Raw genomic sequence first — 25910 nt, 5'->3', positions numbered from 1 at the left:
CCCTCACGGTCCTTGCGAGCACTCTCTTCTAGCCGTGCCCTTTTCACACCACGACGACGGTGGGCCCTTGCTTCTGCTGTCAGACGCTCGGACATTCTCTTGATGCGCCTCGCATCGCGGGAATCACTGAAAGTAACTAGATCTCTAGATGGCAGTATGTTGAGCTCTTCCAGGATGTGCTCGAAAGTAGCATGACCCTTGTTGAACCACAGGATTGCCATAGCTGCGGCAGTCTCGACAACTGTTCGGGAGACAAACTTAGTCTTGGGGCAAAGTAGCCAAATTTTGCTGTTCAGGGATTCCGATGCGTTCTGGGTTTTCCCTTTGATGCATCGAGCAAGGAGCTTCTCATCCGTTAGCCGCTTATAAATGGGCAAAACAGCCAATCCCTGTGCTTTTGTCAGGAGAGGTGTGTGGCGTGGTGCAGGTTCACCAAGTGCTTCAGCGCGTTGATGTTTGCACCACGACTCTGTTCCTGCAGGGCAAAACTTGTGGCTGCCAGCATTGTCAGTAGAGCATGAGTGGAAGTACGAAGCCCATACTGCAGTGTACATATCCCGTACACTTTCCCTGTTGCTTGCTATGGCAATCTGATAGTATGTTTGGAGCTTCTGAATGGCTGGCTCTCTAATTTTCTGCCCTCGTGGTAATGGCACATGCAGCTTCCGTAGCGCGGTGCCAAGTCTCTTGGCCACATGATTAGTGCAGTCTTCTTTTTTTATATTGACAGCACCATAGACTTTTGACTCTGCAACTGCACTATATGCTTTGCTGTCACCGTCACTCAAGAATGTCATAAAATGCAGTGGGGTGTCATAAGTCAATGTTCTCTGCCAAATGCGCATTGCAGCCTCCGTTTCCATGGCATGGGAGGAACAGTCTGCATTTTTTTCACAGACTGGGCCATGGAATGCCTGCCACACTTCCTCGTCTGGGCCCGTATCCTTGTGCCTACTGCATGTCAGGCAGTAATTTGATGTGACCTCGAAGTCTAAGCACAGGCCAGTATCTAAGGAGATAACTGCGCCAATCCCGTTGTGGCTTTAGTGGCCCCTCCTCTGCCAAGTGCCGTCGAACATAACAGCCACATCAGTTTCGCCTGCTACTTCTTTCGTCAACTCTCTGGATCAGCGCAAGTTTTCACTCACAGCTGCCATGGCAGCGGTGTGCACCTTCTTTGCTATCGAAAAAAATCCTCGGTGGTGCATTGGCTTTGGAAGTCCAATAATGGAGCAAAATCTCGACAATTGCTCATGCCCAATGCCGACAGCGCGTGCAGCCACCACCGCCTTCACATTTACAGCGAAACTATCTCGGGAGCTCCCACTGTCGTACCGTAGGCTTACTCGGCTGCTGCCGTCCGCCGTAACACGCAGTGACGTATAGGAGCACGAAAGAACAGTCGCTGAGCATTCGCTGTTTTCGCAATGAAGTTCGAGGAGCGACGAAAGTTCCTTGCGCTTTTCTGCCGGCTCCAGAACGGCAAGTTTTTGAATACCGCAAGCAGGGCATGCCGCACCTGCCACAAGTGCCGTCAGCAAGAGGGTGTCGCACAAAACTGTCATTGCACAAACCTCATCGCGCTGTCTTTCGTCTTTTTCGAAGAAGCCGAGCTTCTTTTCCGAAGCACTGACGAAAGAAAGCGCAGCGTCAATCCCTTCATCGCAGCCACTGTCGCTCGCGCACTCGTCGATGCCGCCGTCAGGCCTAGCACACGTAGGCGCGTTCTCGTTCGTTGCCGTCGTTCGGGGCACTTTACGCCGCCTTCCCTTGAACTTGTGCTTCGTTCGAAACTTCTGCGGTCTCACGTTGCACTTTTTCGGGCTTGTCATCGCGGAAATATGCGTAGACGCGCAGAAAAGCAGACAGACCAAATGCCGATGGCCGCCACCAACACAGCTGACAATGACTCGGTAGCCAATGGTGATGCGGCTTAGGGTGCCGCGCGTTTCAAACCGCTCAAACCACGTGATAAAAAGGCCTCGTTTTTCTTTTTTTTGCCCACGTACGAAACTGGCGGTCGTCGGAGCTGTAAGAAGAAGGCCGGATGCAACTTTCCCAACCGATCGCGATGGCGGGCGGCACTGCGACGTGGAGCAGCGCGCAGTCAAAGATGGCCAATATCGGCGCAAATTCACGAAATTTTGAGCCACCGCTATGCCTTCATACACTATTTTTTGCATTTTGCGGTTCGAATTAAGTTTTGAAATTTTCATAGATGAGAGAAGAAGGTTTGATGATTACAATGCAATAAAAATCAGAAATAGGAGAAATTTCGCTAAAAACGCGATTTTTCGACTCGCATCTCCCCTTAAGATATCTCAATAAACAAAAAAGTTGGTATCCGATGGTAGCCTCCCCCCTCAAGGTGGTTGTGCCCAAAAGTCTGAGAGGCGCACTGTTGCGAGCCTCTCACGACGAGCCCATTGCCGGTCACCAGAGTGTTTTTGCGAAACTGAGCCAGGTTGTGACTTGGCTTGGCATGAAGCGTGACATTTTCTGCTATTGCCGTTCCTGCCACGTCTGTCAAACGGTGAAATCAAGGGGTGGAAAGCCGCCCGGCTTGATGAAACCGATTGTCAGTGAGCGTCCGTGGCAAGTAGCCACCTGCGATCTAATGGGGTCGTTCCCCAGGAGTAGGCAGGGGTTCATACATCTGATGGTAGTTGTTGATCATTTTTCCAAATGGGTGGAGCTGTTTCCGCTGTGGAAAGTGACAGCGCGAGCGGTGCTAGAGAGGCTACAGGAAGTGTTTTGTCAATTCGGCTTTCCGAAAAGATTGATCACGGACAATGCGTCGTATTTCACCGCTCGGGTGTTTGGTAATACGTGCCGTTCCCTAGGAATAAATCACTGCACCACTTCGCCCTACTATCCCCAGTCCAATTTGACGGAGCGAACCAATCGTACGCTCAAACCGATGTTGGCGGCCTTTGCCGAAAGTCAAAAGGACTGGGCAGACCATTTGAGTGAGCTCGCGTTTGCAATCCGAACCTCCGAGAGTCGCTCAACTGGTTTCTCTCCCGCCTTCCTTAATTTCGGAAGGGAGTTGGCAAATCCAGTGACCAGTGTCATGCAATGCCAGCTCGGAGACGAGGAAGAAGCGGCAGACTGTTCTGCTTACGCTTCCACACTTCGGGACAGGCTTTGTCGAGCTCTTAGTAGAGCGAGGCAGAGTTTGGCATCGGCCAGGGCCGACCAAAAGGCCCAGTACGACCGAAAACGTCGCCACCTTTCATTTAAGGTAGGTGACCTCGTCCTAAGCGCAACCACGCTCTTAGCGATGCGAGCAAGGGTTTCTCAACTTCGCTTGCTCCAAAGTGGCTTGGTCCGTACCGAGTGGAGAAAGCTTGGACTCCACTCGCGTACTTGCTGAAAGACCCGCTTTCGGGAAAACTCAGCCGTGCCCACATCGCAGACCTGAAAGCCTTTGCGTCAAGGCCTGACGAGCCTGCGCCAGCGCCCAATGGCTCTTCGCGCAAGCAACGGCGCACACCCGGCGCGGCGGACCGCATTCGGACCACGCACCGGTATATTCTGAGGAAGCAGTCACCTTAGTGATTTCGCGCCGGACGGAGGGCTTATTTCTGCAACCGAAGGCCCTCATTTTTACTTTCTAGTCTCAGTTAGCTAACTTCTTTACAGCCAGTGCTTGCAAAGAAGTCTGTTCCGCCCAGTTACTGCTGCTGATTGTCATTTGAGTGTTGTTGTTTACTTGATGTTTTTTTCCGTGTTTTCTTTTTTCTTCTCGCTGGAGGAGGGGATTGTGAATTGGTGCTTTAGCGTGGGGAGAGGGACAAATGACACTCTGCGCTTCCTTTGCGGTGCGCGTTTGGAGAGACCCGACCATCGGAGGTGTGTGTGCGTGCGTGGGGCGACAACTTAAGAAGTCACCGACCCCTACACCACTTTGGACTCTGGAGGTGTTTGGAGACCTGCGGTCGTTAGACAGCCCGGTTGCGCCCTGCTCTCGACCGTCGCTGATAAGCTCTGCTGGCCTTTCTATCACGGCTCCTGCACGAGGCCAGCTGTCGCAGATGCTGTGCACGACTCGACCGACGCCGCAGGACGCCTCGCAGCCAGTGGATTTGGCGACCATTATTCCAGCAGAAGGGCCGGCTGTCGCAGCGAGGTCCATCCGAACCTCCACCGAGGCGGCGTTCGTCGGACTCGCAGGGCTGTCGTCAACATCGACGAGACGAAGGTGAGCCCGTTCTTCGCATGAAGGCCTCAACCAGAACCCTCCCCTCGAACTCTCGCATCCACGCAGTCACTCAAGTCAAACATTACGTGACGCTGCCCCTCCGAGCCGTGAACGCGCTCTTGCGTGAGTATCATGAACTCCCGTTAGCCCTCTTCCGTGGAGCCATTGTATTTCTCAAGTGTATTCTTGTGCTGTTTTATTTTTTTTTCTTCAGCAGCAGTTGCAGAGCGAGGCTGAGGCTAGCTGTTGCCCATTGCATGACGCCTGTGCATGCATGGGCGACGACCGGCTGCCTTTGCAGACCGGTATATAGGGTGAATTAAGGAGAGGAGGATGTGGGAATCTGAGGCGCGCCCGCGACCATTTCACGGGCATTCCGCCACACGGCCACACCCTTTTGCTTTCCTGCTCTGTTAACACAACGTGGCGATAGATGGCGCGATGTGCGGGCACGGCACGCGGTACGCGCGCGCCGAGGGAGCGGTCTCTTCTCCGTGGTCGGCGCCGGGTAAGCACGTGTTTTCCTTCGTCCGCGTCCCCTTTGGGAATCGCCGGACTGTAGCCTGCCTGGGGTGGCCTTGGGCACCTCGGCAGGCGCGTTTACTTGAGTGCTAGCTTCGGTAGAGTACGCTAAGCCCACAGCGATGCCTAGTGCTTGAAGTGGTCGTACCACAACGAGCCGCACTTGCCGTAGGCCTACGCGTACGAGGTTTGCCCTAACACTCGCGACCAGGCCCAGTGGCCATCGTGAGAGTGTGCAGCATAGCCGCGAGGGACCTTTTCCCGACCGGCGTGTCAAAGCTCGCCATTGCCAGCTGCGACGTGCTCGCGGTTTTCCCCTTATTGTGAACGTCCGCGTGCGGGTGCCTTTGCTACCCGCGTCTTGGGAGCGGACGTTGTACTGTTGTTCGGGGTGCCGCCAGAGGCAATAAAGTGTTGTTTTTGCTTAGAACACTGTCTGTTTGCCGCACCACGCTAAACGCCTTATTAGTTGAGCGCGCGCGGAGCGGTGCGCTACACGCGAGTAAACGGAGTAGCGGCCCTGTGGCTCGCTAAGCGTGACCCCACGATGATCGTCCGCTGCAGTTAGTAGCGGGGTCACCACAAACTTTACCGTAGCAAGTAAAAAAGAATACGAAGGACGAATCGGGCGTTGCCGGTCACACACTCACACAGACATTTAAAGAGAGACGCGCCCTTTGAAAACCGAGAAATCGCAAAAAAGTCGATTTTTTGAAAATCATATACAGTCGAGCCTGCTTATAGCGAACCAGAGCGTGACGCGGTATCCGTTTGCTGTATCCTGAAGTTCGTAGTAAATGAAACACGGCTTTTGAAAAAAGTTGCAAGTGAAAACAAAAATTTTTTTGAACCAGAAAGTTTGTGACGCACGTGTTTCGAAGAGCAGAAGCGATAAGGGCGGTCTCGAGTTCATTTGAAACGGCAGGATGCTCATTCGCCGAGGCCCGTGGCATAAGCTGCATGAGGCACTAGCTCCAAAGTTTCGTCGTTCTCGCAAACCGATTCCTCTAAGTCGCTCTCGCCACGTACTTTATTCACAATGCCCCAATCCGTGCATGGTTCCACAGTGTCGGCACCATCATCGGCCGTAATTAAACCATCGCAACATATGGCCAACCCGCTCTCCGAGGTCGGAGTCGACAACACGCTGCCACAAATCACCGCCGCAGTTCGGAAGCTTCAGTCTTGGCATCGGGTCCGACGTCGACGAAGTCGGCCTCGCAAAAACAGTTTCGCGCGCATGTAGTCGCCACCGCCGCCCACGAAATATTCACCATCTCCACAGCTCAATACCGGGACGTCCGAAGCGGCAAGTTGGCTGTCAGATGGTCAACAGCTATGAGCAAGCGCTCCGCAACGTAGCACCTACCGCGCGGATTACGCTCAAGCCAAGCGGTCACACTTTCGACATTTTGTTGAGCGCAGGAAAAAGCATGCTAGTCCTCCCGTCGGCCATCATGACCACACACGCACACTAAGAGCGAGCAAGATGCGCACACACGACACACGTGCCGCCAGACCACGTGGAACAGCTCTGAGCCCGTTTCTAGCCAAAAAACGAAACTAATTCGAGCCAGCGTGACGGGCGTGGCGGAGCGGTGGAGACGGGCGAAGGGGTTGTGATCAAGAGAGGAGAGTAGACTTGCGAGAGAAGGGCAAGGAGTTGCGATAAAGAGAGGGGAGGATGCGGCGGGAAGGCCACCTTGAAAACCAACAAACACGAGAAGGAGGCAGCTTGGGTAGCTTGCTTGAAAGGTCCGTGAAACTCGCACGTAGAAAAACTTGGAAAGAGTGCCTGCACGCACAAAAGTCAAGGCATTGCCATCTGGCTCGGTGTGCGCGGCGGTGTTCAAAGAATCGGCGGCCGTGGTCAAAAAATCGTTTTCTTGCGCCGGCGGGTTTGCGTGGCCTCACGAACTTCGATATTTCGCGATTCGTTCCGTGCAAATTAACAGCCGTTTCCGCGCTTCCGCACGCACGCGGAAGGTATGCTGAGTTGAGTGCCAAGTGAGCGAAAACAAGTCCTAAACACGAAATGAATCGCAAATCATCAGAGTCAATGGGGTAGCGTACACGCGGGCACTAGACTCAGACTATCGGATACAGTCGGTGGCCGACGATGTTGGCAAATGGCCTGGTCAGCCGACCAGTCTGCGAAAGATCGGTGGCAGTCTGAAAACACGGGCCTCGTCTGGCGATGCGGGGTGCTCAGATTAGCGGGGGAGGGGGGGCAAAGTACGGAGGGATGCGTAACAAAAAGCTGTCGGGGAGAGCGGCAACTAGAGGGTCACGGAGGCAGGGTTGGCATTTAACAATGAATGTATGCGCACTTCGCCGATGCCTGATCGGTGGTCGAAACTGGTTTCCCAGGAAGTCGGCAGACCGCTGACTCCGTTCACTGTAACCGATCAGTAGCACTCAAGACGTTCGTTGTAAGTGCAATTTTGTTTTATTTAACCAATGTATATTTTCACGGTCACGCGGGTATTGTTCGTTTTGAGGGAAAGTTGTGGGCTCGACTGTATTTGGGTACATGTCTTATAAACTATCTGTGCTGTAAATATCAATGTTCAATTCATCGCAAAAGTACGTCAAATTATATAACATGCCGCGGCAGCCAGCGAGTGGCCAGCGAGCGCTGAAAATACCCCAACTTCGCGCGTTTGCAATTTTTCCACCATGCAACCCAGCGCCGCACCTTGGTCTTATTTTGCTCATCAATTTTTGCTCCTTTTTTTCTCGCCACCTGCAGCAGCCACAGCGGCATGGCTGCGCGGGAATCGCTCATGATTGGAGGGCTCTCAAAGTTTTGAAATCTCCCGCGGCTTGGATGCAAAGCCACGATCGCAAGAAGCGCGCGCCTCTCGAGGGAGTGGGTGATCACGCAGCTCCTATTGGCTGCTGTGCGCGATGACGCATCTGTTCCTCTGGCTCGCCATCTGCTCCGACGCCAGACTTGCAAGCTTTGGTGTTCTTTTGGCGTATGTTGTTTTCCCGTTAGTTGTCATTCTGCTCGGTTCTCCACGCGTGCTCTTCAATCTTTCACCGTGTTTACGAGACAACCTTTCGCCGTGTTCACGGGACGCCGATTGTTGTCCTGTCACTAAGGATGGGAAGGGCAAAGTTTGGGACTCAGCATGCGTTCTGTTCAAGAAAGTGTCCTATGGAGCTTTCTTGAACAGTTCACAGAAAAGAAGCAGGAAAGAAGCAGTTCACACATTTACAGTTTAGATAAAAAGAAGCAGGAAAAGTCAAGGACCGCACATTATAGTGGGTATTGGCCAGAGAAACAAGGAGTGTCCCAGATGCGATGCCTAGCGGCGTTGCATCAGGCTTGAAGCTCTGCTGGGAGTCGTACGGCAGGTCGCAAACGGTTCTAGCCAGGGCACTGCGTGACGCCTAACGTTCAGGTCAATTCTGGGACTGCCCGTGGACTTCCAACGGTTCACAGCCAGAGACTCTGAGGCACCGTGCGTCAGCAGGAGCTGGGATCTCTTGTCCACCTCGATGCTCTTTCCTCCGAACTCTCCTTTTCCCACGCGCTGCTCCCACATTTTTCTTTCACCTTTTCTTTTTTCTCCAAGGTGCTCGTGCCACGAGGGCTTCCTGCATCTCACATCTTTATCTTTTCCTTTTGTTGTGTGTGACACTTTTGTTGCCCGAGTCGCAGTGGCTCAACAGCATTGTTATTTTTGTTGTTTCCACTCCGCCAGAGTCCTTACCCACACCACGTGATACAAAGAAAACGTGGGCCCATTCTGCAGCCAGTGCTGTTTGCAACTAAAACTATGAAATTGAACACTATGAAATTCGACACAGAATACACACGCACACATGTAACGAAAATTCTCCAATAAAAACCCAATGCTTGTGTGCTCTGCTGGAGCTTCAGGGTAAGTTTGTGCATAATTTTATCTGCATATACCTTGCAAAAAAAAAAAATCCATCTCATTGGCTACTGACCAGTGGGCTTCGACACCGTGGCTCGCTGACTTGTGCCGGTCGGGGTGCCTTATTTGTGAGGAGGAATATCTCCACGGCTGGATGAAACTCAGCCACGTCTCCAGTGGCTGCAAACAAGTAAAGAAAGTGCAATGTGTCAAGGAGGTACACTATAACAGTCATACTTTTCACGAAAATTCTATGTTATATCGAAAAATCTATAATAAACATTTGTAGCACTGTTTTTAAGACAGAACTATTCATTTACTTCATTAAAACCAATAATTTGTTATACCCGTGTTCACTGTATCAAGCTTTGAGTTTATACGAATTGGCTGGTGTCCCTTAATTCAGTCACTCTCTTTCACAGTTGTAGGCTATATTCATACACAAGTCAAATCTAAACAGCACCCTCAGACTTTAACTGAGTCAGTTGGGCATGCATGTCTTCAGGCGATTCTTGATATCGCTCCTGGTATTGAAAAAGTGATAATAACGATCTACCACCAAAAACTAAACCAGTTTTCATCTTTAGCGCCTCTAATGCTGAACAAAAATAACCAGCAGACTCACCAGGCGCAAAGAGCTGTCCAGTGGCCAACTGGCGAGGGCATGCTTCAAGAACAAGTAGAGTCGCTTGCGAAGGAGCCGCGGCAACACCTTCCTGAAAACGGGACACAAGCACATCAGCAGATGACTTTTCAATACACTCAACCTCAATATAACGAACACAGATATAACAAAATATCAGTTATAATGAAGTCAATGAAAAGTAGTCTTGCAATAAATACAGTGTTGGGAATATCCTCTGTAACAAAATTTTCTATATGTTGAAAATGTTTTCTTGTAAGATGCAACTTTGTTATAACTAGGCTTGAGTGTACTTTGTTAAAGGGGCCCTGAAACACTTTTTCAAGTAACCATGGTATGAATTCACTGGAAAAGCTTATTGCCTCACGAATTCAACGCTGCAAAACTTTTAAAATTTTGTCTAGTGTGAGTGGAGTTAGAAAGATTTGTTGCATGCTCCAATGGCATTCTCCCTTTTCTTGTCCCGACGGAAGCACTGGAAGCTAAGCAGGGAGGGATGGCAGGGGCTATTAAAAACGTCATGCGCACCTCGTGACCTTGAGCACTTTTTTGTTTTGTTTTTCTTAGAATGGGCGGCTTTTCAGTGTGATCGCATGCACACGCGTGGACAAGCTGCGGCCTCCCGTGCTGATCTCTGTCAATGGCTGATAGATGTTTTTTTTTTCCCTGTGATTTTTTAGTGTCTTCCGTGATTTGTCCAGAGAAGAGAAAGCAATTTTTAGCCGCTTTTGATAATTTATTGTGAATTCAAGGCTACGTGCTGCGCTATAATATTTTGCTCGCTTGTTGTTGGGAGCCTCTACTACTATTCCGCAGCGTTTTATGACCATGCACAAAAACTGTTGCAGGGCGCCTTTAAGGGGACACGGTAAGCAAAAATATTGAAAAAAATCGTTTTCTTTTTGCATCATTTGAAATCTGCAGCCTTTTATGAACACAAATCAGCAGTTTGTCTTATAATTTTTTTTTTCTCTAAAAATGACATAATTCAGAACTCGTCTAGTGGCTTGCCGTGGCCCCATACTTACGTAGCAAGGAATTCTTTGCAGTTCCAGCCTCATAGCCATATGTAAAAGTTACAGTTCGCAAGCTGAAGAGTATTTGACACATTCAGAAAAGAATGGGCCCAGAACTGTGAAAAGAAAAGCAGAGGCATCCTCAAACTCCGTTGGGAAATCTATATCGTGGTTGGCGACGACTTAGCGGTGTCATCATTGGCAAGCCCCAAAACTATTATCGTGTGGCCATTAAAAGAAATAGAGCCAGTTAGGGGGACACGCGAAAAGCTATCCAGTGCAGATATTTTCACATGGCATCAAAGGATACCAATAAATCCCACGGCCTTTGCTCGAGGGACGCCAAAACTCGGTGTGAATTCAACCAAGCTCAGTGGATTGGTGAATCGTTCCTTCATAAAAAACACTTTCCAGCACCTGTTATTGATATTGTGAAGCCAAACTATCTGGAACTAGCTCATCCAGAATTACTTGCCAAGTGCCTCCATAGGAAAACTCGAAACCATATTGAGTCGTTAGATTGTCATATGAAGCGCGTTTCATAACAAACATTGTAAACAGAGTTCGTACAGGTTTCCAAAAGAAAAAATGAAGGACTTTTCAACAAAGTTAAATAATTTGATTGTAGTTCACGATAAGCTTAATTGCACAAAAGAATAGATGTTCAGTTCACTTATTGCATAGTTTCACTGGACTAGAAGTTCAGAAGCTCAGGGCAGGTCTTTCAATTTTTTTTTTCTATTTGAGTCCCGATGCCATCAAGTTCATCAAACTTGACTTACGCAGTCTTTTGCAAGCTATCGGACTTCACTACATGGTTGATGTCAAGTGTCGCTTCTGCCTTTTCAGCAAAGCAATCAGCAGAGGCCATTAAATCAGAAACAACTGCTTCAAGTTTCTTTCTCTTCAGCTGCATGCATTCCACTTCCTCCATAATCAGGTGTCTTTTTGTCTGACTTGCATTTGTTGGCACTTTTTCTTATCCAATTCTAAGTGTGCTCCATAGTGCAGCCTCGCTGCGGACACAGCCAATCTGAGCTCTTTTGTTATGGCGAAATTTAAAATGCCACCTGCCCTTTACACTGAATCACATATGACATGCTGCGAAACATACGACAAGCCCTTCGGGTTCTCTACAGAGATTTGGGCGGTTGGCGCTAAACCCCCGTTCAACACTTGCTTGTGCATGGCTAAGAACAAGAAGGAGCTTGGTTGTTTTGCATAGCTCTTTATAGGAATGGTGGAAGATCAAGAGTTCGCGAAAGAACTCGTCCAGCCTGCCAACGCTCCTCTCAAAGAGGCGAAGCTCATGCTTGAACTCTTCCAGCATTTTGGTGTACTCTGCAATTAGACATTTTCGTCGGCTGTCACTCAGTCTTCCTGTTAAGGTCAAGATGTCTAGCACCTTTCTTAGGCCCACCAGGCACTGATCTGGCTTTGAGCACATAAGCCAGGGGTCTAGAGCAGACAGGTTTCGAACCAAAGATGACTTCAAGAAACTATGTTCCAGTATTTTCTTGGCCAACGCTACCGAAAATTGCTGGCACTCCATTCTGAATTGAAATGCATTCTTTGCACTGGCTTTTGACTCTTTCAGTGCTTGTTCACACTTGGAACCAATATGTACTTTTTTTCAAGTGAAATGAGGTTAATGGGGGCTATCAACCTCCACCCACAGCAGACCACCAACTCCTTCCAATGACGACAACTCTGAGGCTTTCATGAATTTTGAAAGGAGCTTCCGCACAATACTTTCAAGATCTCTCCCAAGAAAGAAGATCATGGGTTTGTCGGATTGAATGTGTTTCAAGAATGGCTGAACAATAAATGCAACACTGAGGGCAAAGTTCAGTTTTGCCAGTGTCAAGGAGTAGAGACAGAAGCTATGCACATTTTCACAGGATGCACACTTCGTACGCTCACCTGTTTGCTTCTTGCAGACTCCACATATTTCTTCACATCATTCCAAAGAAGCAAAGCTCTCTCAATCACAATTGTGCTTTCCACCCATCGATGAAACACCAATGGCAGAGGAAATTTATTCTGAGTAGTCACGGTTGAAAAATCATCCCTTCGTGCAGGTGAGTCATGGAAGAGTGCACTCATGCTTGACAGTAGAATCTCGATGCCCTATTTAGAGGCTGCGACGCCTGCTCTGCAGGCGTTATGGATGGTATGAAGGCAACACGTTCCCAAGTCGATACATTGAACTTGGTGGTTTTATTGAAAATGAACTTGCACGTTCCTAAAAACTTAACGTTGACATTCGGCCCATCCGTGGATATCTAAAGAATCTGGCCAAGTGGCAAAGGCTCCAAAGTCTTCAGTAGTACTGTATTTACTCGCATAATCCTCGCACTTTTTTTCGCCGGAAAACCGATGCAAATTTGGGGGGTGCGAGAATTACGCGGGGAAAACTTTCCACGAAAACGTAGAGAGCAAAAAGGAAAAGGAAGTGGCCGCAAATCGGGATTCTCACACCAGCAACTTACAGCAAGCTTCAAGAAGTACTAATTAGAACTTACCTCAACAATAAAAGCAGAGGTTCAATACAAGCCAAGATTTATTTGAGACACAAAAAGTGGAAGCAAAAAGCCGAGGATTAGAATACCATACGCAAAGCTTGTGGGCGTTGCGGGCGTAGCAGTAGCGTTCCTCGCTCAACAGGAGCCCTCAAAAGGTAAGCGTAGGACGTCAGTATTGGGCTGATGGCTATTTAACAGAATCCTCCGCAGTTTCCTTCTGAAGAAATAAAGTTTACCATCAATCCCAGTTTTAGGCACACGGCAGGCCCAAGCGTCTTGGTGGCTTGCAGCTGCCGTCACCAGTAGCGAACACAAAACTCGTAGGCTTCGAAGGGCCTGCCGGCGACCCTGTTGCCGTTGTTCAGTGCATGATCTATCACTTGCAACTTGAAGCAGCCGTGTAGCTTCAGTATCACCCCATAACGTGCCAAGATTACCAACACAACATACAAAACACGCCGCAACGCGCACTGACCACTTGGGCTTGGCTTGGATTGGAGTGAATCTCCGTGCAATAGTATGCTTGATGCTTAAGAGATGGCGCCAGATGGTGCGTGCTATCATCATCAGTGTATGGAACGAGCAGACGACATTATTTCGGCAGTTTTCTGTGGTGCGACATTCACTCGAGGGGAAAAAAAAAAACGTATTTTTGGGGGGGAATGTGGGGGTGCGAGAATTATGCGAGTGCGAGGATTACGTGAGTAAATACGGTACCTCCTGCATATCGTCTGCTGTGGAGTGCCCCATGAAAGTGGATGTGTAGTGACCACCTTGTGTGCCGGGTCCCAATATCGCACATGCACATCCATTTGCTTTTCTTGTAGGAAGTCATTCATCGGCTTGTCAAAAAGTACGACGTAATATTCGGACTCCTGTACCTCTTGTCGCAAGCACAAGAAAAATGACCTCAGTCCATGGCACGCATCATACGCACATTTCTATTCGCCGCAAGAAAATGATTTGGCCATCTTACTGTGGGAAACAGCCGCTTGAACAAGTCGCCAGTTTGTGCCGACGATCTGTACGAGTAGTGGGATGTAATTACTTTGAGTGTCCACAAAATTTTGGCATTGGCGACGACCTCGTGCGAATTGCAGGCGCTGCTAAGATCCGTCGCTTGGGATGGAGCCGAGCTAGTGAACCGCTCACTTGAGCTTACTGTCAGGTAGCTCAGCATAGAGTTTCCAGCGGCCATTTTCACAATTCCACTGTGCTTGGTGCTATTGTGTGGCTTTTGATAGCAGATTGACCCATAAAAGCGACGTCAAACCTCTTTTTGCACAATGTGCATTTTGAGCGGTGGGGGTCCGATACATCTGGCGCAATCCAACGCTTATAATTATTGTTGCTGATCCAAACGCTCTGGAACTTGAATTTCCCAAGCACTAGTGCAAATTATGCCACCCGCGTGCACGATAATGTGGTCACAAAGCCAAGCACACAGCAATCAACATGTGCAAAACAAAACACCACCGGAGCACGAGCAAACACCGACAAGCTACACAGCCTACAATGTGGCCAACAGATGATACTGAGGTGGCTGAGGGATACCACTAAGCAAAGCCAGAAGAAAACCTTTTAAGCACTTGTAATGTCTACAGCAATAAGCGCATTCGTGCAACTTTTTTTCCAAAGCTGAAAATTCTGTAGCCTCATTGTGGCCATCAGCTTATGGCTTCTCGCCAACCGGAGCTACAGCCAAATAAAAGAAAATGGCGCTACGAGTGCATGCATGCCTCCATCTCATACGGGTGGTTTGACAGTGTCCGACTTCACAATCACGGTGTCGCGGGATGCGATAAGCAATGATGTTTGCCCCGCACTACACTCAACTAAAGTGAATGGCGAGTCGTACACTTGGAGCCTCTGAAAATCCCCAATTTTCAAGGGTTTTTAAAGACTCAAATGAAAATCGAGGACTTTCAAGGCCTGGAAAACGAATTTTTCACTGTCAAGGGTTTAAGGATTTCAAGTACTTAAGCGCACCCTGGTAAATATGCGCTCTTGATGCTGTGTTCACTTATAATCATCGCCATATAGCCCATGTGAATGTGCTGAACTATTCTGGAATTGAGCCATAGCACTACACAGTGCAGGGCCTATGCACCCTTGACCTGCGTCAACAGTACTGCGCTGACACAGCTGCAGAGCAGGCGACAAATGAAATGCGCCAGGCAAGATTTTTCAACACAAAAAGAAAAAATAATAATGGTGATGAGTATGTGGCTGCTGCCTATTGAATGGGTCTGTCAATTTACTGTTATTTCATTGTTCTTTTGAAATATTGCGTATTTTCAACTTTACATGCAATTATCTCAAAACATTCTTTTTTGTACTTATGCTTCTATTTCTCGGCAACCGCAGTACCTAGAATAATAGTTTTTAGCCAGTATTTAGATAATGTACAAGGAAATATGCTGATGCAAATTATTGCTGTGTGGGAAAGTGCTGTTCTGCAATAGGTCATCTTATAGTCTATTATCAAGAGATAACTAGGTGCCTGAGGTAAAAAATATTTACGAAAAAATTAGCACTACAATTTCCAGTGCTAAATCTGCTTCAGTAAAAACAGGAATGCCTCATGATCGCAATGATAGTAAAACAATTACTATAGCTCTTATGGTTATGGCAAAAAAGGTAAATAAACTTTACATAAAATTCATGGCGGGTATAGGGCTCACCCTGTTCCCTTAGGTGACTAATTACCACACTAGATAGACACTTTGCTCAGTTCAAGACAATAATAGTCTGATTGCATAACTGATCTCTCTGAAAAAAAACAATGCAACCTATGGGTGCAAAGCAAGCATCTCGCTAGCAAGACAAGTAGTTCATACCTGCGAAGTTCAAGGATTCTGAATCCGGGAAATTTCCGCAAAGGGGGGGGGGGGGGCACAAAAAAACAAGGATATACAAACAAGGAAAAAAAACATCGCGAAAAACAAAAGGGAATGGGAGGGGGGTCTAAATTGCAAGCGCCAACATCAGCGTTGCGGTCTTAGAGTGGCTACGAGTGGCCGAACACACGAGGGTACAAAAAACATCGCGAAAAAAGAAAGGGAATGGGAGGGGTTTTAAATTGCAAGCGCCAACATCAGCGTTGCGGTCTTAGAGGGGCTACGAGTGGCCGAACACACGAGGGTACAGTTTTTCACTAAAGTGAAAGCCTCGAAGGATCAACACAACTAGCAGAATCTATTTCAGTCGAAACAACTCGCGTGTGTCTTCCTGGGACACACGTGAACGACCGGGACGGCGCAGCTGGCTGCTGCAAAAGAGCGGGTCAAAGCTTTGCTCACTACTGCATTCTTATTTTTTTGAACAGGAACGCCAAAACGCGTCTAGCCCCTTTTTATTGCGACAGCAATGATATGAACAGTGCAGGCTGTTTTTTTTTGTTTTTGTTTTCTTTTTTTGGGGGGGTCGCCACTGTCGCCGTCTTTCAAAGTATATGTATACGTATCTATATATATAAACACTCAAAAAAAAAAAAGCCGCCCGCGCTCGCGCCGAGCTCGTCGCGATGCGCCGAAGCATGCTTATCTTTCACGTGTACTTTGCCCCATGCGCGAGCGCTTATCCTTTGGTGAGGGAATAGTGTGCCTTCGGCCTTCACTGAAACAAAACCGTTAGTTGCCGGCCCTGCAAATGCCACATTGGTCTCTGCACAGGCCTCTTTTGCGAAAACAGCGTGCTTTTTCATACACAGCGAGGTATAACAACTGGGACACTTGTTAGTTTGTACTTATCTGTACCTGTGATTACGTATCGTGTATCGTTTTTGAAAACGATACACGATACGTAATCCTTGAAAAGAAAACAGAAAGTGGATATTCTTCGGCAACTTGAAGGCAAAAAGCAGGCTACTGTGACCAAAGAACCGAATCGCACCACAGGAATGTGGATAAGCTGGAGGCCTTCGCGCTGCAGTTTGTGCTGCACGCGTCAAAAAAGAAAAAAAGGCGTATTTAAAGTAAACGTGCATTTTTTTGTGTTCACTAGTGCATTTGTTTTTTCTCGTGAAAAACAAGTTCAAGGACCCACCTTTGTAAAGTTAAGTCGGTTTGGTCGGCTGAAAATAAGTACTTATGGTTAATTTTAGGGCTTTCACTATAACGACCTTTTAAAATAACGAACAAATTGCCGTGGCCCCCTGAAGTTCGTTATACCAAATTTCACTGTATCCGGGTTCATTATATCAAGTTATGATAGTATGTGGACGGTAAAGAACTCACAGCTTGATGTCACCCATAGGGGTCTGAATGTTGCATGGGTAGGCAGCACTGCTGCTGGCGTTCCGCCAATCACTGAACCGGAACTGGTGCAGGTGCTTGACCATCATTCGCACTATGAGCATGTGAAGCTGGCTGGGTACAGCACAATCCTGCCAAGACGACAGAATGGTAAAAAAAACAAAACATGAGCCCCGCATTTTTCATTTCACACATCCATCATTTCACGTGAAATGCAGCACATACGAATGTGCTACACAGCGCCTTCCACAAAACTGTGCACCATATTGCTAATCAAAGGGACAACTCTGGTTAAATCCAACAAATTTCTGTTTCCCTCGGAGCTCAAGTTATTAAATTCGAGTACATTCGGTGAAAACAGCTAATATGGAAGTCATTTAAAATGAATAGGAACTTCTCATTGACTTCGTGACAACTAGTTCGGTACTCCTCAAGTTACAAAATTTATCATGTTGATTAGGCCACACAAGCAAAAAAAAAAGCTAGAATGCTAAAGTGTCCCCCTTCTAAATCTCAGTGATCAACCTCTGGTGCACTCTGTATTGTGGATTTCATTATACTCATGTTACTTGCATTGTGGTTTTACTGTATGTGAAATACAGCGAGTCTTTGTTAACCAACACTGATACTTTTGTTGTTAGTACGGCTGAACCCCTTTGTAAAACACAATGAAGACACAAATGGAATAAAAGACACGAGCGTACTTGCATAAATATAGGGGTTCGTCAGAAAATGAGACCATGGTACCCTGCTCTTAAGATGCAAGAATCGCTGACTAGTGCAAGTCCCTTACAAAGGGATTCAACTGTGCTGAGATTTCTATTAAACTACAGAATCATATTCACATATATTTCGCCTCTTATCTGCAATACTTGTCTCAGACACTGGTCAATAGTCCTGTCCTTGAAGCTTTCTTCGTTACGTACTAGTCGGCACATATCCGAGCTCCTTAGCGCTGACTGAACTCACCTCAGTTGTGCTGAAGGTGTGGTGAAACGACACGGAAGTGGGTGCAGCACCCGGACTTCCGTAAGGCGACGCAGCACCCGCCGGAGTCCTGCCGAACACGGCTGTGGCCACCTGCTGCCGGCCCAGCCAGAACTCGAGCAGGACCTCCAAGAAGGTCTCAGAGACGCGTGCGTGAGGGTCGCTGCAACCCACTGCCGGCAATGGCGATGACGTGAGGATGGGAAACCCAGAGGGTGGTGTGGATGCCATGGTCGTGCCGTAGTGCCGTGGCGGAGTGGACGGGGAGTAGTTGCTCATGTTGCCGGACCCCGAGTAAATGCTCTGCAGGATGTCTTTGCGGATCAGGCACGGCTCGTTGTTAACATGGCGGTGCACGACTCCGGCAGCAGTGCTGTTCGGGCAGATCCTGCCCGGAGATGACATCCCATTCCAGAAGACGTTGTCTCGCTCTCGGTAGAGAGGACTAGGAATTGGGTGAAAAAGCACAGAAACCTCTGCATAAGATCTGAAACGCGGGAGGTGGTAAATCGAGCACAAGAAGTCAATGTAGAAATGCTCTGCTCGTGAAACCCTCATCTTATTCCCAAACGATAGCTGTAGTCTATCTTGAAATCACTTCTTTGTTATAACACATTGAACTTGCTAGAGCAGAACCTTGTTATTGTGTGTCTAAAAAAAACAAAAAATAAACCTAATACAGTCACACCCAGATATATCAAACTCCAAAAAAAAAATGCCTATCAGTTTGATATAGGACATATTTCAATATAAACCTGCTAAAAATTTGGACGTCATAAATTCACATATCATTCATAAAAGCACTTTATTGATGAAGCTAGCTTAGTTGTGTATGAAGTAGTCCTCCATTTTTTTTTTATCTGTTTAAACAGTTTTGCTGCCTCCAACAGCACGCATTTCTCAACACGTTCTAAAGAGTCGGAGCAGGCGAGGCCGAAACTTTCCACATTCGCGCAGAAGCTCTAGACCAGTGCAAGAGCAGCAATCGTCTCTGAGGACGTGGGCAAAGGATTGTCATTGCTTTGGTCATTATGCCCGCTTTCACATGTGCCCAGTACGATGTCGGCAATGTAGCCGTTTTCGAGCTCACCCGAGGTCGCGACATCATCCCTTGCACTCACAGACTTGTCGACCATTGACCTGTCAACAGAGTCCGGAAAGTTTGACAGCTTGTTCCAAACTCTGGCAATACCAGCAATGGCTTCTTTGCACACATCAGAATTTTTTGAGTCATTACCGGCACAGTGGCACCATCAGAAACGCCATAAAAAACCACTTTCTTCTTTTCGTACAGACACTGCTTGGACTAACGGGGGATACAGCTAACTACGACTGGATTACAAAACTTCAGGGCCATGACTCTGGAACGATGACAGTCCCGCATCATCACGAGCAGCACACCGCTGTGCTGTTATCTAGGCTGGCGGTGGCAATCTTCCTGCCCGTGAATCCAGCTCTTAGGACTGTCACACCGCACCGCCCCATCGGCCAACCAGCGACAGCAGCGACATCAAGCCAGTCGTACAAAAGGCCCCATCCATCACATGCTTCATTCAGAGGACTCGGTGGCACCGTCACGACCGCCATGAAAAACCTCTTTCTTCTTTTCGTACAGGTTAGAAAAGACTGCCTTTTGTCTAAGTGTCACAAAAGTGACGCTCTTTGCTTTGTAGTGCTGCCGAGCCCTGAGTGTATTTTGTGTTGCATTTGTGAATCTTTTAAAATTTCTCGTGCACTGTTGTTGCTTAGCGGTAATATTGAAAAAAATTCAGGCCCTCACACGCTCAACGAGATCCTAAAAGGGGTTACAGAAACAGAGTTCGCAACGAGCATTATAAGAACGGTTGCAAGAAGTACAATCCAGGCTGATAAAGATAGAAGGTACACTAGCATCGCTAAAGCAGTACCATAAAAAAATAGAGCAGTGTGAACAGAATGTCACCACAATGAGTGAGGACATCAGGAATCTGAGCAAAAAAAACTAGACGACATGGAGAACAGAAGCTGCAGGAATAACGTTCTCATTTATCGTTTGGAAGAAAAAAGTAATGAAAGTAAAAGAGATCTAGAACATGTGATAGTCAAAGGTGTGTTCAAAGACAAACTCTGAGTGGAAACAAGATTGGTCTAGCGTGTACATTGCGAGAAGAAAAAACAGGCAGACAGCACAAGGCCTGTGATTATAAGGTTTCACAACTTCATAGAAAAGATCACCATTCTGCATAACTGCAAGAAGTTTAAAAATAGTTCAATATCTATATCGGAAGACTTTTCGGCCTCAGTTCGTGACATATGCAGTAAACTTTGGCAGTCCTCCAAAGCAGAGCGTGAGAGGGGCAATAAAGTAACACTTGTTTATGATAAACTTAAAGTGAACGACCAACTGTACGTATGGAATGATGATCAAAAATGCCGGCTACCTTTGAACGCCGTGTGTTTTGACAACACCAGGAAGACCAGATAAGCTTTAATGCAAGGAGCATTATGAATAAAGCTGCGAAACTTCAAGAAATTTTGCTGATTCACTCTACTGACATGTCAGTAATAACTGAAACGTGCTCACATGGCGATATTCATGATTCAGAGATAGTTCCACCTTCTTATTCTTCTTTGCGTGCCGACCGAGATAGCCGCAAGGGCGGGGTCGCAATGGCAGTACGCAAGGGCCTATCTTTTCGCAAAGAGCAAGGAATTTCAGATCACGAAGGTTTGTGCTGCACTGCATACGTATGAGTCATCGATGCTTGTAGGTGGTATTTAGAGAAACTTAAACGCGTCTGACGAATACATCACAAGAATCGACGATTTCCTCCACGATAAGTTTAATATTCGAACTAAGCTCATTCTTACCAGCGATTTTAATTTACCCACTATTTACTGGAATACGTTTACATTTGGTAGTAGAAACATAGTTCTGAGCTGCTTTTGAATTTAGCATTTAGTTTTTCATTATCTCAGCTTGTCAGAGATTCAACACACACTCAGGGGCAGACATTCTCAATGCTAGATCTTGCCTTTGTTTCTAACCATCTAACAGCTGACGTCAAGCTAGAAGATGGCATATCTCATTACAAACTTATTTTACTAGCAGTCACTATTGGTAATAGCCTACCAATTCCGAAAACTTGCGTAGCTGTTAAAGACTACAATAGAGATGCTGATGTTAGGATTATTGACTACCTTGAAGTAGTGCTAGAATGCTTTTCCATTGAAAATCACCGTACAGTGAATATTATATGGCTAAATCTGAAAGACATAATAAATTATTGTAAGGACACATTCATTCACACACGACTCAAACGTACAAAACGAAGAAACCCATGGATTACGCCCCATGTGATCCACCTGAAAAAGAAGGCTGCAAGGAATGCGAAAGAAAAACCATAATTATGATGATATTCGTCGCCTTTCCGTTGAGCTAAGGGCACCTATTAGGAACTAAAGAGATGTTTTCTTTTCAAGGACACTTACAAATTTCATGACCCAGAATCTGCAAAAGTTCTGGCGCTATCTATCCAAGCCCGAGGACCACGCGACTCAGATCAATATAAACGGGACTATCACAGATGAAGCTTACACTATCCTTAACACATTTAACGGGTACCTCCAATCCGTTTTTACACATACTCGTGAGCTTGCAGAGAGTGAATCAGCACCGGATTCTGCGTTATCAATGCCGGACCTGGTCATAATCCAAGATGGAATACTTAACTTATTGCTACAGATTAACGTAAAAAAATCTCAAGGCCCTGACAATCTTCCAAATGCTTCTCTTCGGCGCTACGCAGAACAACTAAACCCTTTCATACATGCAATTTTCGTAGCATCGCTTCAAACAGCCACTTCGCCGATAAACTGGCTTCTTGCCAAGATCCTTCCTATTCATAAAGGGGGACAAGGCCACTCGTGAACAACTACAGGCCCATCTTCCCTGACTAGTTCTCGTTGTAAATGATGAAGCATATTATCAACAAGGCGATCAGCACCTACATAGAAGACAACAACCTACTTTACTCCCAACAGCACGGATTTGGTAAAGGCCTTTCTACCATAACTCAAGATCTAAAAATTGCACATGATTTTGCTACTGTAAGTAACTCGAGACTTCAATGTGATGCAATATTTATAGACTTCTATACAGCATTCGATAAAGTACCCCATCATAAACTAATTTACAAACTGAAGGCTATCAAGATTGAAACGAGTATAGTACAATGGATAGACACCTATCTTTCAAACCGCACTCAGTACGTTAAAATGAATGATGCTCAATCTGGAAAGTTAAGACGTTCACTCAAGAGTTCCCAGGGGTCTGTGCTAGGCCCCATTCTATTTTTGATTTTCGTTAACAACATGCACTCTTACGTTAAACCTGATGTAACAGTGAGACTCTTTGTGGATGACTGCGTTATTTATGCCAAGTACTAACGATAGATGGCCAAATCCGGCTAAATACCTCCCTCACTAATATTTTGAGATGGTGTCACGAGTGGGGAATGGAAATAACTGTAGTAAAAACTTCGTATTTGCATAATATTCGAAAGAGTGCACCCTTGAAATTTGTTTATCAACTAATGGGACTACACGTAGCTGAGGCCGCTTCAGTAAAATACTTGGGCGTTACCATCACAAACACATTGAAATGGGACGATCACATCAACTAGGCATGCACAAAAGCATACAGATAGTTGGGTTATCTTCGCAGAAAACTTGCTCTAGCACCAGCCAAAGTCGAGTAACAGGTTAGAAAGCCCTTGTGTCGCCAATCCTTGAATACAGCAGTATTGTCTGAAACCCACACCAAATTATCTTCTTAACCTACTGGATGGAATTCCAAGTAAAGTGCTTCGATTTGTGTATTCCCAGTATTCACGTGGTGTTAGAATAACTACTCTACACAATAAGACAGACATTCAGATTTTGGCAATCCGGCGTCACATTGCTGCTTTTAAAATTTTACCATCTACTTTATCACGACGGTATCAATATAAACAAGCATGAGTACTTAAAACCACTATATCAGCGCTCAGCAAGAACAAACCACGACAAGGGTATCAGGTCTTTTATCCCCCGTTGCAATACATTCAAGTGTTCTTATTTTCCATCAATTATTGAACTATGGAATAACTTCTCACGTGATTTAGTATCCTCAGAATCTGCTCACTCATTCACTGCCGATCTTAAGATATATTTTTACCAGTAAATAGCGACGTCGTACATAACAGCGCAACTGTTCGCAGAATGTACTTTTTTGGTGCTATGCCATCCGCAGTTTTTATTCGTAGAGTTGTCAAATGTGTGTGCTCCCTTGTTAGTCTCTGCCGTGTTCTTTCGCTTTTTTTTTGCAATATGTAGTTTCATCTACCATACTCGCGTAATCCTCGCACTCGCATGATTCTCGCACCCCCAACAACGCCCAACAAAAATACAATTTCTTTTTTTCCTCGAGTAAATATCGCACCCCCGAAACTGCCGCAATAATGTCGTCTGCTTGTTCAAGCCACTGATGATGATAGCATGCGCCATCTCTTAACCATCAAGCGTACTATTGCACGGAGATTCAATTCAATCCAAGCCTAGCCGAAGTGGCCAGTGCGTGTTGCGGCGTGTTTTGTATGTTGTGTTGGTAATCTTGGCACGTTATGGGGCGATACTGAGCTACACGGCTGCTTCAAGTTGCAAGTGGTAGATCATGCACTGAACAACGGCAACAGGGACGTCGGTAGGCCCTTCAGAGTCTGTGAGTTTTGTGTTCACTACTGGTGACGGCAGCTGCAAGCCACCAAGACGCTTGGGCCTGCCGTGTGCCTAAAACTGGGATTGATGGTAAACTTTATTTCTTCGAAAGGAAACTGTGGACGATTCTGTTAAATGGCCATCAGCCCAATACTGACGTCCTACGCTTACCTTTTGAGGGCTCCTGTTGAGCGACGAATGCTACCGCTACGCCCGCAACGTCCACAAGCTTTGCGTATGGTATTCTAGTTCTCGACTATTTGCTTCCACTTTTTGTGTATCAAATAAATCTTGTCTTGTGTTAAACCTCTGCTTTTATTGTTGAGGTAAGTTTTAATTAGTACTTCTTAAAGCTTGCTGTTATTTGCTGGTGTGAGAATCCCGATTTGCGGCAACTTCGTTCTCTTTTTCGCTCTGTATGTATTTAAGGGGGGACGCGGGTCTTAGAAAAGTAAAAAATGGCCAAAAAATCGATTTTGAGAAAAACGCATTTTTCGAATCTTTGAACCTATAAGCACCTCTCCTCAAATTATTAACGCTAAATTCGGTAAAAAAATAGGTTAAAATCTATTTTCAAACCATCACGGGAGTCGCAAAACAACCCGCAAAACAGAAAATTTGTTCGAACTTCCCGCGCGTGCCGCCAGCGAAGCAGCCGGCGAATCGGCGCCACCTTGGGCTTGTTTTGAAGCTGGTTCCTTTGTGCGCGTTTTGCGGGCTCTCAAAATGGCGTAGCTCCAACAGAACGACTGCCCTCCCCCGTTTTGCGAAGCTGTCTGCCGGACCGCTGATTGGCTAGAGCGCGCGCGCGCCGGCGAGCCCCCCCGTCTCGCGCTTACCATTGGCTGGCGCGGCGGCGCGGCCACGGTTGCTCGCTCTTTTTTTTTTGTTTGGTTTTGCTCCGTCGGTGCCTGCTCTCGTGCGTGTTATCTCGTCTGCTACCCGCTCGTGTACCGACGTCGCAGACGTATACGTCTTTCTGCATTTCGCCGGCATGGCTTGGGAAGCTCGCCTGAAGAAGAACACTCGTCAAGCTTTCGGCAGGAAACGAAAGCGAGCGTGGAATGCGCGGCAGAAGGGAGCGGCCTGCGCGCCGCCGAGAACGCCGGAGATGGCCGAGGCAGCGCATTCTGACGACAACGGGCTGTCGGAAATGCCTGTTACTGCGGAGGCAGCAAGCACATTCAGACGACGACTCGCTGGCGCAAGTACCTGTTATTGCCGAGGCAGCACATTCAGACGACGATTCGCTGGCGCGAGTGCCTGCCGAAGCGGTGCACTCTATTCGGCCCAGCTGCAGCACTTCGTCGGATCGTCACGTCAGCGGATCGTCATCCGGCACAACTGGAACCATTCAAGGTGCAGTGATGGGATCACCCAGAATCCTAGTGAGAGCTTACACGCTATAATTTGGCAACAAGTCCCCAAGACCACCCATGCCTCACTGCGCAGCGTAGAAAGAGCAGTGGCTGAAGCCATCAGCCACTTTAATCAGGGGGCCACGAAGAGCAATGAAGCAATTGCTGAGAAGCTAGGCTACAGTGCAGGAAATCTCTTCATGCGTCGTAGCCTTGAAAAGGATAAAACCAGGCTTCACAAATCGCGGAGGGAGCACCTGCAGAGCAGTTCAACAAAGGCAACACTTGCAAAGCGACATAAGCCTGCAAGAGACACTGCATACAGCCCTGGCATGCTGTAGAATTGTAAGGATGTCTGGGACAAAAATGTGTGTTTTACTTGAAATAGTGTTTTATGTATAAAAGGGCGATGTTTTTATATATAACATGTGTCTTCCTTTGGTTTTCAGTGCACTAGAACAGCCACAAAGTTGTAGACTGGGTTCCTTATAGTGATTCAACGGCCAGTACACAGTTTTTAAATGAGCTGTGGCAAATATTTTGGGAAGGTGCATTGACACATTTGGTACAGCCATACTCACATAATGTAGAGCTATACAACGGTGCCATTTTTATTGCTCTAGCTTCATTTTAGCAAAAGTTACAGTTATTAGAAACTTTAAATGCGTTTTTCTCAGTTTGATGTTTTTGTGCACCACACTAAACCTTAGGGGTTTTTCTTATATGTTACTGTTGATTGAGAATGACAAACTTGGTATCATTTTATTTGTAAT

The 25910-nt window shown here is 47.0% G+C and overlaps 1 protein-coding gene across 2 annotated transcripts in view; it reads right to left on the bottom strand.

Annotated features, from left to right (window-relative positions):
* Nucleotides 1–25910, bottom strand: part of LOC119170357 (sphingomyelin phosphodiesterase 4) — a 104512-nt gene that overhangs the window by 50275 nt on the left and 28327 nt on the right. For both annotated transcript variants that reach the window (XM_037421505.2, XM_037421497.2), the window contains exons 7-10: nt 18026–18488; nt 17039–17187; nt 9242–9332; nt 8690–8796 (exon numbers count right to left, since the gene is read on the bottom strand). In XM_037421505.2, coding sequence (XP_037277402.2) covers nt 8690–8796; nt 9242–9332; nt 17039–17187; nt 18026–18488 — 810 coding nt within the window. The remainder of the gene's footprint in view (nt 1–8689; nt 8797–9241; nt 9333–17038; nt 17188–18025; nt 18489–25910) is intronic.

The sequence above is a fragment of the Rhipicephalus microplus genome, chromosome 3 (genome assembly GCF_043290135.1).
Source record: "Rhipicephalus microplus isolate Deutch F79 chromosome 3, USDA_Rmic, whole genome shotgun sequence".
In the NCBI taxonomy this organism is placed as follows: domain Eukaryota; kingdom Metazoa; phylum Arthropoda; class Arachnida; order Ixodida; family Ixodidae; genus Rhipicephalus; species Rhipicephalus microplus.
This window is presented reverse-complemented; position numbering and strand designations above follow the sequence as displayed.